The following is a 13494-nucleotide window of genomic DNA, read 5'->3' as shown; positions in this document are numbered from 1 at the left end:
GTCACATGGGTCACACCTTGGGCAGGGCTGTGTATGAAGTGCTTCTCATCTCTAATCATTGATGGCTGCCTGAAGCCTTTGCTCCTTGATGTGACATTCTCACGTATGCAAAGGTGTTTCTCAGAGGCCAGACCAGTGTGACTACTCCCCAACCATTCCTGCCCTGCCCCACCCCACCCCCTTATACAGACAAGTCCACAGCTCACAGTAATGTAAAACCATTTGTTTAATTCTAAATCAAATCACTTTCACAACAGTGAAAATTTTAGTGACTGGTCAAGGTGTGCCACTGTACATGGTGTCATTTTCTGACTGTGGGTGGGACCTGGTCCTAATCCACAAAGGTGGCAGGAGGGGATGGAGACCAAGAACATAGACAACACACGAAAGAAAGGAAAACTGCCTTGGCAGACAGGCAGGGTGGTGAACCTGCAGAGGGGTGGTGGGAAGGGGGCTTCCTGTTGGGGCTGGGCCAGCAGTCCCAAGTTGGCTATCCTGCCCCAGCTCCCAGTAGAAGGTGAGTGGGGACCAAGAAGGTTCGAAATCAAAGGGCACAGGACCAACCTGGCTTTGCTTACAGGTTCCTCGGATGCCTTTGCTGGTGAAGTTCTCCTGGGCTTACTACTTTGTTAAAGAGTCCAAGTGATTGTCTTCCTATCCACAACCCTTCTTTTTTACCTTTCTTCTGGAAACCCGTTTCTGTTGGGCCCGTCTGACTGAAGTCCCCTCTCTCACCACTAGGTGGGGCTACTACACTGAGAGATCCCACCAATTCACTTGCGCTGAGAATTCAGGACCCTCCCCGCCCCCCCCCCCGACTTTGGGGATTTCCAGGAGGTGATAGGAAGAGTACTCTTGAGTGGGTGTCCCAAGAATGTTTAAAATCCATCAGGGACATGGTAAAGCTGGTGGTGGCTTAGTCCTACCAAATGGATTCGGCAAACAAACCACCTATTCAATACTTAACATTTTGTCTGATTAAACACTGAACTCTGGCATTGACAGGTACAGAGGAGAAGGGGTGGGCCTGTGGAGAGGAGAGAAGGACTTCCCTCATCTTCCTCAACGTCTTGGTTTCCACATGCTATGCAGAGCCACATGTGGAAAAAAGAACTAGGTGGGGCTTTCTACCACTTGTTGGCTATGACTGGGGGTGAGCCAGGAGCAGTGTGGACTGGTAAAGTGATGGGCCCCTGGAGGAAGTCCATCTCCCTCAATCCCTGGAATCTCCTGGAAGAGGCTGGATTTCTAGGAAGAGGCCTAACCAGCACAGTGAGAACCACTCCACAAGTGAACTGTCCTGCTGCCTGGAATCACTCCCTCCATCAGATTCTGAGGAAAAAGTTTGTGAAGTGGAAAAACAAATCAAGGGCTTGGGAAGACCATTTCCCTTGGAAATTTCCTGGGGAAGACCACACCACATCATCATGCTGCCTGGCCATGCTACCTGGCTTAAAAAATCATCAGGAGTTGCCTGTTCCGCAGTTTCGTGCTTCTCTGGTTTTAGCACACATACAAGGAGTTTTCAGGGGTATCCACCCAAGCCATACCAAAACCAGGGTAACATGTGGGTCTCCCCACTCCCACCTCTTCATAAAGGACAATTTGACTTCTGGGGAAGATGGTCTTCAACATGCAGCTGAACTGACTTGACAAAGCCACCGGTTTCCATTGGGTGGGTCTGAAACAATGCACCAGAGCTTCTGTGGCCTTGGGGACAAGGGCTGCTTGTTCAGTTGTTCCTGCATGAGAGCTCCAAATCCCACCAGAGTCCCACTGACAGGTCTTTCCTAATGAGCAGTAGTCAGTTCCAGCCTCAGCAGTAGTCTCCACTGTGCGTCCTCTGGCAGACGTGCATATTTTGGGATGGAAAGATGATGGGAAATCTGTGACTGAAGCTACATGTCTCCGGGGATAATCTACTCCAAGAAACCAGCAGGTCATTCAAGCCACTCTCTGGAGCCAGAGACTACGCTCGGCCCAGAGCCAATAAAAGATCTTTGGATCTCTGGTGAATTCATGAAGTGACTCCAGCTTTAGCTGCTGCAATTGCAATCTTTATAGGACAGCAATTTCTTGCATTTCTGCTAAGGAGGAGGAGCAAATAGGGCAGAGCAGCACTGGGATATGGAGGGGAACCTCTCTCTATGAGGAGTCCACTGATTTTGGAGGCCAGTTACCAAGGGGTAAAAGAGATGAAAGAAAGTTTCTATTTGGTTCATCCCCTTGTTTTTGTACATACTCAGGTGAAATTGTACTGACAGTTTCTCTCTTCGTGCCTCTTCCTTGTGCAGAGTCAGGACATGCTGAGCTGGCTGGAACAGGACTTCATAGTCTAACTCATGAGAGATGACTCAATGCCAAGGACTGAGGTTATAGCAGGGTGTTTACAGCAGTGGCGACACTCCAAAGTCCTTGACAACTGGTCTTGAGTCCCTAAGCTCTGATGGAGAAGCAGAACTCCTTGATGTGTTACTGACCCCACTGATTCCAAGGGTCAGGATTAGCCAGGAAGCCAAACATCAAGGGTGGGTGTGGCATGTCACCAGTCCAGAGGCCCTGCCATGGATGTAGGCTAGGAGCCCAGCATTAGGCAATCAGGAGCCAGAACATGATCACTAGGGCCACAAACAGGAAGAGGCGTGACAGGAACTGCTCATCCACGTACTGGGGTGTTCCAGGGACAGCTGGAGAGACAGGAGGGAGAAGAGAGGCTGTCAGAATGCTGCAGCTGTGCACACTGCTACCCATTTGGGCCAGAAGTCAACAGCATCAATCTTCATCTCTTGACAGCACACTAAAAAGATTTCCAAACCCCAAATAACATTATGCAAAACAAAACTGGAATTATGAAGCTATGCAGAATAATAGAACAATGAGGACAAGGTCTCCAGTTTATCCTAAGAGAGTTTGGTCTGCAGGTGTAAATTGAACAGGAAACTCTTAGAGGAAATAATAAAAGAAAAGCTGTTGTTGAGCATCTTCTGTGTGCTGAGTTTTGTACATACATTACTGCTTGGTGGGTATTAGTATTCCCATTTTGTGTAAGAAGAAATTGATGTACAAGTATGAGGTGACCTGCCCCAAATCACAAGGTTCACTTGTTAGTGGCAGAGCCCCACAGTCATGCTCTCAGCCTCTCTGCACGCTATCCTGTGAGTCATGGAGTCTCTAGATCCTGGCACTTTGAGCCAGGGGCGGGGGGGGAGGTGCAGAGAGCCCCACATATGAGTGCCTTCCTTTTCCAGAGAAGAGAAGTAGAGCCCAGACAAGCAAAGTGACTTGTCTCGCCCATCACACAGCAAACTAGGGGCTGAGCTAGGCTTCCACTCCTCCCTGCTTTGAGAAAAGCTACTATGTAGAGCTCCCTGTCCAGACTCTGGGGGAAGGAGAGTAAGAAATCTATATCTAGGATGGGCAAATTTTATCAAATATGACAAAGGAAAACTATGATTGTGGCAGGGGGATAAACTGATCCAGAGTCCAGCATGGCTGTAGAACTCTCTTTACCTAAGGAACCCAGGGTGAGCCTTGAACCAAGAAGAAGGGAAGCAAGCTGCCAAGTGGGTTCTTGCTGCTGGCATAATGCCCTGTCCCTCCTTCAGGGCAGAGCACACCTGTCCATGTGGGGTCTCCTTCCTTTGATAAAATGCATAAACAAAGGAGAAACCCTTGAGGTGGAGGAGGTAAGGAAGGGCATTCCAAGACCTCTTGGGGCTGTACTATTCCCCAGGTAGGTGCTCTGATGATTCATGCAGGTAGTCAGTCAACAAAGACTTACTGATTGCCTGCAATGTGCCAAGCACCAGGGTAGGGACCGAGGAAAACTGGGATGCCCCAGGAGAAGGTTTCTGTCCCTAAGAGCATAAGCTCCTGGCCAGCAACCACACACTGTGCCCAGCACACACTCTGGGTTCCAATGAGTGCAAGCAGAGCTCAAACGACTTCAGCACCTCTGCAGACTCCATGGTAAGGATCTTGGCCCAGGTGTCAGACTGGGATAAAGTACAGGGCACCCACCTTGCTGCCCTGCTCTACATGGAATGCAGCTGGCACCTTTAAGCTGGCTGGAGAGAGAAAGGTAGTGGCAGGTAACAGACCTAGAAAGGGAGAAAGGATTCCCAAAGGGGTAGGACTTGGAACCAGCCCCACATGTATCCTGAGGGAAGCTGGACAGAGATGCCACAGAATAAAAAGGCCCTGAATCCTGGTAGGTTGTCTCTCTCCTCTCTGCCCCTAAACGTTACGTGCACAGGACTAGGCTTTTCTTCAGCTAGGTATCCTGGGTATCATTTTATTCTTTTTCATTTTATAGGCAGAGAGTAGGTCTTGGGAAACATACTGAGCATTTTCTGATTTGAAGATGGAGCTAAATGCACACCCATCCCACAGGCTTGTGTTGAGGAGCCCCTGTGTTTGTGATGAAAGCACTTGGAACACACCTAATATTTAGTAAGTGGGCAATATACATTATCATGACTACCTGTAATCTGAAAAGAGTTCACATTTTGAAAAGGCTGATCGACCAAGCAGTGATAGTTATCTGTAATCTGCATACTAATGAGTTCCAAGGAGCCTTCAAGCAGAATTACCACGGAAGCAGGGTCTTACCTGGAGGAGGCCGCCCATCATTTATGTTAAATGCTGTGGCAAATATCCCAAAAGGAAATGCCCCAATTCCAAAAGACATCTGGAAGCCACCATCTCCAAATCCAAATCCTTGAAATCCCTGTATGGAAGAAATGCAATTCAGAAGAAGCAGCATGTTTCTCCTGCACCTGTCAAACATGTCACCTGCAAGTGGCATCTGCCTCTCCTCCCTACCCTCTGCCACCTGCTTCCAAAGGGGAACATTTTTTCCTCCCATTTAGACTACAGGGCAGAGGAAACCTGGTGGCCCCTCTGCCCTTTTGGCCTGCAAGGGGTCCCAGCTAAGGAGTTGTGAAGGCCAAAAAGGACTGGCTCTGGCCCAAAGTAAAACAATCTGCTGATGCAAGTCAGGGTTCTTAGATCACCAGGTTTTTTCCCAGAATCCCACCTTAGTAAAATTTTCTAAATGCTTTATAACAGCAAAATTGGCAACAACCCCTACACCTAATTACAAGGGAACACTGGAACAAGCTGCACATTATTGGTAATAGCAAAAAAGTGGAACCCTAATTAACCAACAATGGATGTCATGATCAAAATCTTTTTTTTTTTTTTTTTAAGATTTTATTTATTTATTTGACAGAGATAGAGACAGCCAGCAAGAGAGGGAACACAAGCAGGGGGAGTGGGAGAGGAAGAAGCAGGCTCATAGTGGAGGAGCCTGATGTGGGGCTCGATCCCACAACGCCGGGATCACGCCCTGAGCCGAAGGCAGACGCTTAACCGCTGTGCCACCCAGGCGCCCCCATGATCAAAATCTTGATACACACTCTCTAAAGACCATCATGCTGACTATGCAGCAACAGAGAAAAACTCCTGTGATCAAGCTACCAGACAAAACTGAACATTATGGTAACAAGTACATGCCAACATGCAGGTATGGGAACAAGATCTAAACAGGTAAGTATTTTCCCTCAAAGTTTTCATATTTTTACAAAGAATTTAAAAAACATAAAACACCAATTTTTTCCCGATTATTTTTATATATATGCTTGTTAAAAGAAACTTACACATTAGAGGAATAATTGACATAGAAGTCTCCTTATGCACCATTTCATGGCCATGCTCTCCCCAATAACCACTGTCAGCAGTTGGGTGTATCGTCTTCAGCTTTCCCCTCCCATAACATGTTCTATACTGCGTCATCTTTCATATGAAAAGACTCAGTAGGAATTGTAACACTGTGAATAAGTAACCCATTTTCTATCTTGACCAAGGTTGCGGAGCAAGTAGAAGGGTTAGAGTTTAGATCAGAAACTAGGTCAATACGATCTGAAAACCCATACTTTTAATTATTGTGCATGTTTTACAAAAATTTTCTCTCCTCCCCCACATCCCTAGGTAGATTTTTTCTTAATTTTTTTTTAATTTTTAAAGATTTTACTTATTTATCTGACAGAGAGAGAGACAGTGAGAAAGGGAACACAAGCAAGGGGAGTGGGAGAGGGAGAAGCAGACTTCCCACTGAGCAGGGAGCCCTACACGGGGCTCTGTCCCAGGACCCTGGGATCATGACCTGAGCCGAAGGCAGGCACTTAACAACTGAGCCTCCCAGGTGCCCCCCTAGGTAGATCTTTAGAACAAAAGATTAAAAAATAATAAGAAGAAAATGTATTGGGTCAACTGCTCTCCACGGCCTTCATTTGTGGGTCTTTTGCAAGTCATGAAAGTGACTATTCCCTATGCCATACCAAGCAGCCTGGCATCCAGCTCCAAATGTCTTGCTGGGCGGCACTACCTATAAAGCGTAACAGCAAATATAACATGAGGGCAAGCCCACAGAGAAGAAAAACAACCAGTTTTCCATCTCCTTAGTGCAGAAATGCCTCCTACTCAGACCCAGCATGGTTGAGTTTAAGGGCTCCTGGGACCGTGGCTGCCTTACCCAGGAAGGTGCAACTGTTTCATCAGGAACTACCACTTCATTGAGGGCAATCCCAAGGACTGACCCCCTGGCCTCCCTTTCAGCAACCTCTACACAATTCCACAAGTCCTCACATTTGCTGGGTTTATGCTCCTGGGGCAATATAGTTTTAAGCATCACTGGTCGCTGCACGTAAGTCATTAAGGCCAGGGCCTCTGGCTTCCTGAGGTTAGGAGCCAATGGTCTCTGTTGAGAAACAGAGCCTGAGAAAGTTAAAGTGATGTCACCTGGTAGTCAAGGGGGGAAGCGTTTAGATAAAAAACTAGGTCAATATGATCCAAAAACCCATGCTCTTAATTCTTGTGGGGAAATGACAAACTCTTGTGACCAAATTATCAGACAAAACTGAACACTATGGTCACAAGTCTGCTCAGGACAATATGCAGGGATGTGGACAAGACACAGATAGGTATTTTCCCTCGAACTTTTTAATACTTTAATCTGGAGAAATGAAAATATACTTCTTTGGGGATTCTGGTAGTGTGGATAAATATTTTGCTTTCACAATTTCTTTAATATTTTAACAAGAAAATTTTAACATCAACATCTGATTTAAATGAGCAAATTTTTTGAGCTAGTGGTTTTTCCCAAAATTCATCCTAGTAAAATAACTACAAACCTGCTCAAAAATGTTCATCAGAGTATTTTTAAAATAAAAAAAAGGAAAGAGCTAAGTGTCCAACAAAGGATCAAATAATGTTAAGTTCATACAACTGAACACTAAACAGCCTTTAAATAAAATATTACTGCATGTAAAATCTCAAGATACGGGGCGCGCCTGGGTGGCTCAGTCGTTAAGTGTCTGCCTTCGGCTCAGGGCGTGATCCCAGAGTCCTGGGATCGAGCCCCACATCAGGCTCATTCCCTGGGAGCCTGCTTCTTCCTCTCCCACTCCCCCTGCCTGTGTTCCCTCTCTTGCTGGCTGTCTCTCTCTCTGTCAAATAAATAAATAAAATCTTTAAAAAAAAAAAAATCTCAAGATATGTCATTAAAAGTTTCCCTCTCTCTGATATAAACTTCCTAAGGGCAGGGAATCTCTGCTATATTCATTGATCTATCACCAGTGCCTAGAATAATGCCCAGCACATTGAAGGCACTTAATACAGAATGAATGAAATTTTAAAAAAGAGCTACAAAACAGGAGCCAAGTATTGTAAAAAATAAAAACATATGTATACACAATACATCTATAAAATACATGTACATAAATAGATCTATAAAATTTATATGTGTGTATATATAATTACAGAACAAGAGAAAAGAAAACAGACCAAAATATTTCCAGTAATCATCTCTGGATGGTGTGATTATAAGTGATTTTCCCCCCCTTTTCCTTTGCATATTTCACATTTTCCTTTACTTTTATAATCAAGGAGAAAACGTATAGGGCCAAGATGGAAACTTCTAAAGCCATAAGCTCATTTCTAGAAGCTTCTCCTAGAATGTTCCTCACCCCTCTGTTCTCTGGCTCTGGCCTCTGTCCTTGAGGACGGGGAGGGGTCTTCTCTCTGAAACAGAAATATTGTAAAATAAATAATTATAAAATGCTTTCAGCTATTCCAAGTGGGGCAGGAGCCCTTCACCAACAGGGTCAGGTCCACCGTGCCCAGCACATGAACTTACACCAAATTAAACTAAATTCTAACCTTCATTCTACTTGCAACTGTTTTTCCAACTGTGTAGAAAAGCAGGAAAAAAATCTGCTTATTCTAAGATGTTCATCATGTTGCACTACAGCCTACTCCTCTTATAGGAGCCTGGCCCAAACTGGTTATGAATGCTAGCCGGACACCTTCCCTGGACCTGTGTAATATAGGGGTCATTAATGTTAAAAATCCCAAATCCAAACTGAAACAGGAATGGCCTGTCAACATAAAGAGCCGAGATTCAGGATCTCTCTGATTTGCCCTATTAACTTTAGCTTTACCTTCCACTACTCCTTGGTAAGTACTCTACACTTTGCTTTTTGCCTCTGGGTCTTGGTCTCTTCTATCACTCATCCCCAAAATACTGGACTGAGGGCTTGTTAGCCATTAGGCACTAGGCAGGACACTACCAACACTAAGACTGTGATGGACCCTACTCTTGAGGTGTTTGTAGTTTAAAGGGGGCTACAACCAATCACAATACAGCATGGGAAGAGACTTCTTGAATAGAGGTATCAACTACATAGGGTGGAAGTACGGGTGAGAGCAACTAATGTGGGGAAGAAGGACCACTTCAAGGAGGAGGTAACTTCAGGGCTGCTCATTAAAGATGGACAGAAATTAGTGGAGGAAGGTGTTGAGTAGGACTGGGGAGGGCAGAAGAGGCAGAGGCAAAACAAATACAAAGGCTCATGAATGTGAAAGGGCAAGCTCCTTTAAGAGAAGCCCAGTATGTCTGGATACAGGGTATGCTGGAGTAAGGTAAGAGAAGGTCTGAGACACTGCTGGGAGAGTCCCGGGGGTGTGTGAGCGTGTGCATGTGTGTGACCAGACCATGAAGGACTCTCAGAACTTGTGTTTGTAGAATGACAGACCCATTCACACCTCAAGCTCCACTAAGCCTCCCAGACCTCCTGTCCCCTCCTCCCTCCGTACTTTATATATCACTGCTGCAACAAGCCCCCTCCTTGCAGACTCTCCTGCTAGACACCCTACTTCCCAAGCTGCTCCTTCACAGCACTCTGCATACTTACAATTGTAATATCTTGCGCACTGCCTAGCACATTGCCTGCTCGCTGGCAGACGCTCAGTGGATATTCGTATTACAGCCCAGTGAGGAGCAATACGGCTTCCCTCCCTTCCTCATGAACTCCCATCTGGATCCCAATTGCCTCAAAATTGAGGGTATGTAAGCACTAGTAAAGGGTGGAGTGGGAAGGTGTTGAATGGAAGTGAATTCATGTCCAAAGGGAGGAGTGGGTGTGAGAGGTGTCCCAAGGCCTCACCTGGGGTCCTGCTGGCCAGTGCTGCCCCTGCCATAGAGCGGGATGACCTTATCTCGGCTGATGCCGGCTTTGCAAACTGGACACACTTGTCTGTTAGGTCTGGTCTCCAACCACTGCAAACAGGAGAGAAAAATGCATGAATGGTGCAAGCCCCCTACAGAGCAATCATAGCCAGCAGAACAACACGGACCAGAGGCCTCAAATTGGAAACACCAGTACCAGCAGGGAATACTTCAAGGAACCCAAGTCTCTAATTCCTGGTCCTGGCACTGAATAAATATTTACTAGTGGTGAAATCAAACTTGCTTTTCAACACCTCATAATTCAACAGGCTTCCTCATGCTTCATTACTTTTAGGGTCTCCCTGCAACACAGCAAGAAGGAACTGCAAGCCTGGAGCTGTGTCAAGGGGACTGACAGACCCAGCCTCAGTTTAGGCTGTGGGTGCTGGTACAATGAACTTTAGATCTCTGCCTTCCCCAACAGATTAACTGTATTATCCTGGCAGTCAAATTTTTCTTTCTGTGATTTCTCATTTTTACAGCATTTCCTCAACAACTTTGTATCCCAGACATCAGCATCTAGACATAACCTCACCATTTTCTGGTGATTTACTATGTGCTAAAAGATAGACTTTGCTTATTATCTAAATTTGCTTAGTGTTTTTTATGTACTTTCACTGATTTTGCATTCAACTATTTCTTCCAATATTAAAAACACCAGAATTCTGTTTTGGGCTTCCCAGGCTCTTTCACTGGTTAAAAAACATTCTGCTTAACTTTCTCTAAAATAAAATAAAAATGATAAAAACATGTTATCTGTAGTGTCTTTGAATAATTTAATTCATATATATTTTATCAACATTTATGTCAGAACATAAATTGCCATCTTTAGATCAAATGATATGAAGTTTATTATATAAATGTAAATCTAGGATTTCAGGGCCAAGGAGAAAGTAGCATTTAATGATTTTATATCCCACTTCCTTTATCCAACTGTTGAAAGCTTCAAAACTTACTTTATGCGCTCTTTATAAATTTCCAGCACATAAATTTATAAATTTACTAGGTTCCGCTGCAGTCAGAATGCACAGCCCTGAACGTAGTGGGAACCCCTCTCTTATTTCCCTTGCTTCTTTCTCCCACCTAGATTCTAAGGCTCTAGAGCTCTGGAACTTCTGTCCTCCCCCTACATTCCTAAGCCACCTACTAGTGTGGGGCTCTTTTGCCAACAACCGTGGAGACAGCTCAGTGATTATTCACAGCCAGTTGTGAATGCCAGGCCCTGCTCTGTCTCACCAAGCATGTGCCTGGGTTTGGTGAATACTTAACTGACTGGTTTTCATCATAATCTAAAGCTGGGAAAACAGACTTTTTCCCCCTCTCACAAAAGCTCTCTGTTGAGACCAAAAAAATTTCTCCCTTCCTAACATTTTCAAGACCTTTATGGGTAGGGAGTATAGTTGATATGCTAGGAGGTTCTTTTTGTAGAGGCAGAATCTCAAAAATAAAAACCTAAAATACTATCAGATCCAACCTAATCTACAGATGCGGAACTATGAGCCAGAGAGGTGGTGGCCTGTTAAGGCTTTACCATCGGTAACAGAGTCAGGACCATCCCAGGTACTACATGGACCCCTTGTTTTTAGCAAGTACCTGTCAGTGGGCAGGTGTATAAAGAGTGTTGGGAGGGGGGAGTAAAACAAGCAAATGAGCCCACAAACAGGGGAGATTGCAGCTTCTGACAGTAGTCTCCTGAGACTAGGGGTGTCTTGTGCAACCATAGCTGATGAAAGACAAAGTAAAATGAAATGCATCTTACCTGATGTAAACACGGCCAACTGCCAGAGTCCCCAGGGCAACCAGTCATCAAGAAGAAAGAGAATGGGGGTAAAGGAAGAAAAATGCTTTCATTAGCAGAAACACCGAGGGTGGGAGCAGAAAAATGGGAACACATGGTGGAACTGTGGAGCACTGCAATGCCATGAGTCTCTGTGGGGAATCACTAGTATCAGAAATTAGAAAAGACTGGGCTAAAAATCACAGGAAAAATTAGGCGATAGAGACAAGACCCAAGTCTCTACCCCTGGGATCCTACTTGTAAAGGACCCCCTGGTCCTAGACATCCCAGACCAGCTTCTCCACAAGTCAACCTTTGAGGGATTGTGACCTGTGAAGGAATCCAGTATAGGTTAAAGACCCTCTGTGCAAAAAATTCCTGGGGGCATTCTCATACACACATACACATACTATTTTAGACTCCATTTCAGTGGGTTCATAACCTCCTAAGGCTCACATATGTGACTCTAGATCTGGTTTAAGAAAATCTTCAGGCTGGGGCGCCTGGGTGGCACAGCGGTTGGGCGTCTGCCTTCGGCTCAGGGCGTGATCCTGGCGTTATGGGATCGAGCCCCACATCAGGCTCCTTTGCTATGAGCCTGCTTCTTCCTCTCCCACTCCCCCTGCTTGTGTTCCCTCTCTCGCTGGCTGTCTGTCTCTATCTCTGTCGAATAAATAAAATCTTTAAAAAAAAAAAAAAAAAGAAAATCTTCAGGCTGTCCTCAACCTTGAGTGGTCTGCTGGTAGGAAGTAGTTTAAAAGTTCAAGTTTATTATTTAAAAAAGTCTTTAAATAATGAAAAGGATGGGGATGCTGCTTGGCAAAAAGGGCTACCTCACAGCTTAACGAGTTGTACTACAATGAATTGCTGCTCAGTCTCTCATTTTTCAAATGAGAAAACCAAACTCAGAAATAAGAAACAACTTCCCTGCGGCACCAGGACTAAAAAGTAAGTCTCCAGTTTATTGCCACTTCTATTACCCAGCACTGGGTGCAAAAAAGGACATTTACAGAATTGAAGGAAAAGTTACTGTAACTCAGATTTTTCACTTTTACTCGCTTGACTTATTCATCCAACTAACAGATATCCACTGCATAGCTCCTGTGTGCCAGGACAGGGGAAAACGTGGACATGGTTTCTGTCCCTCATTAAACATGACTCCTCTAGCTGAGTAATATTTGCTGGACTCAGAGGCTAATTCCTTTTCCAGTTCCTGAACCACAGTTTAGCCCCACCATCCAGACATGCAATCTCCCTGGATGTAACAGACACATCTGAATTTGACTCCTACGTTAACCTTGCAACGTCATTCCTAACTGAGCCCAAGGCACCCCAAGTCACAGCAGATCTCCAACGGCCTTCCCTTGAAGGCTGTAGGGGAGAAGTGGAGGTGACTTTCCTGTAGGGGAAAGTTCAAAATTATAACAAAGATGGTGATCGCTTCAATTAATTTTTTTTAAAGATTTTTTATTTATTTGTTTGACAGAGATAGACAGCCACCGAGAGAGGGAACACAAGCAGGGGGAGTGGGAGAGGAAGAAGCAGGCTGCCAGTGGAGGAGCCCGATGTGGGACTTGATCCCAGAATACCGGGATCACGCCCTGAGCCGAAGGCAGACACCTAACGACTGCGCTACCCAGGCGCCCCTGCTTCAATTTATTAAGCAATTATTGTGTGCCAGGGCACGGCTGACCAGCTTTTCATTTGTTAATGTTACTGGAGGGCCATATGAACCTATGACAAAGTATAATTATTTCCATTTTACAGATGAGGAAACTGAGGTACAGAGAGGCTTGAAGATTTGCCCAGGGACAAACCACTCTGATAGGAAGCATCTGTTTAATTTTAGAATCTGTGTTCTTTCTCATGGTACCTTGATTTATTCTTAATGTTGTCACTTGTTTCAAGTCCTGGTTTTATAATGGCCCAGAGAATCTCCAATTTCTAGTAAACAACAGTTTCTGCATATAACTTAATGATTAGCACAAGAGCTGCCAGAACAAAATCTACCCCATTCTATTTAGTCAATAAATTTATCTCTTTATCTTCAACTCCCTTAAATATACTACTTAAATGACCCTTTCCTTCGCACCACTTCCCTGCTCAAAAATATCCTACAGTCTTATGTCCTACTCAATCAAATCTGGGT

The 13494-nt window shown here is 44.9% G+C and overlaps 1 protein-coding gene across 2 annotated transcripts in view; it reads right to left on the bottom strand.

Moving 5' to 3' along the window:
• Positions 1–208: 208 nt before the first annotated feature.
• Positions 209–13494, bottom strand: part of RNF185 (ring finger protein 185) — a 36055-nt gene continuing 22769 nt past the window's right edge. For both annotated transcript variants that reach the window (XM_045791388.2, XM_045791389.2), the window contains exons 3-7: positions 11328–11346; positions 9507–9619; positions 8028–8082; positions 4612–4729; positions 209–2687 (exon numbers count right to left, since the gene is read on the bottom strand). In XM_045791388.2, the coding sequence (XP_045647344.1) occupies positions 2590–2687; positions 4612–4729; positions 8028–8082; positions 9507–9619; positions 11328–11346 (403 nt within the window). In that variant the 3' untranslated portion in view covers positions 209–2589. The remainder of the gene's footprint in view (positions 2688–4611; positions 4730–8027; positions 8083–9506; positions 9620–11327; positions 11347–13494) is intronic.

This window comes from Ursus americanus, chromosome 30, assembly GCF_024610735.1.
Source record: "Ursus americanus isolate L20-20 chromosome 30, mUrsAme1.1.p, whole genome shotgun sequence".
Taxonomy (NCBI): Eukaryota; Metazoa; Chordata; class Mammalia; order Carnivora; family Ursidae; genus Ursus; species Ursus americanus.
This window is presented reverse-complemented; position numbering and strand designations above follow the sequence as displayed.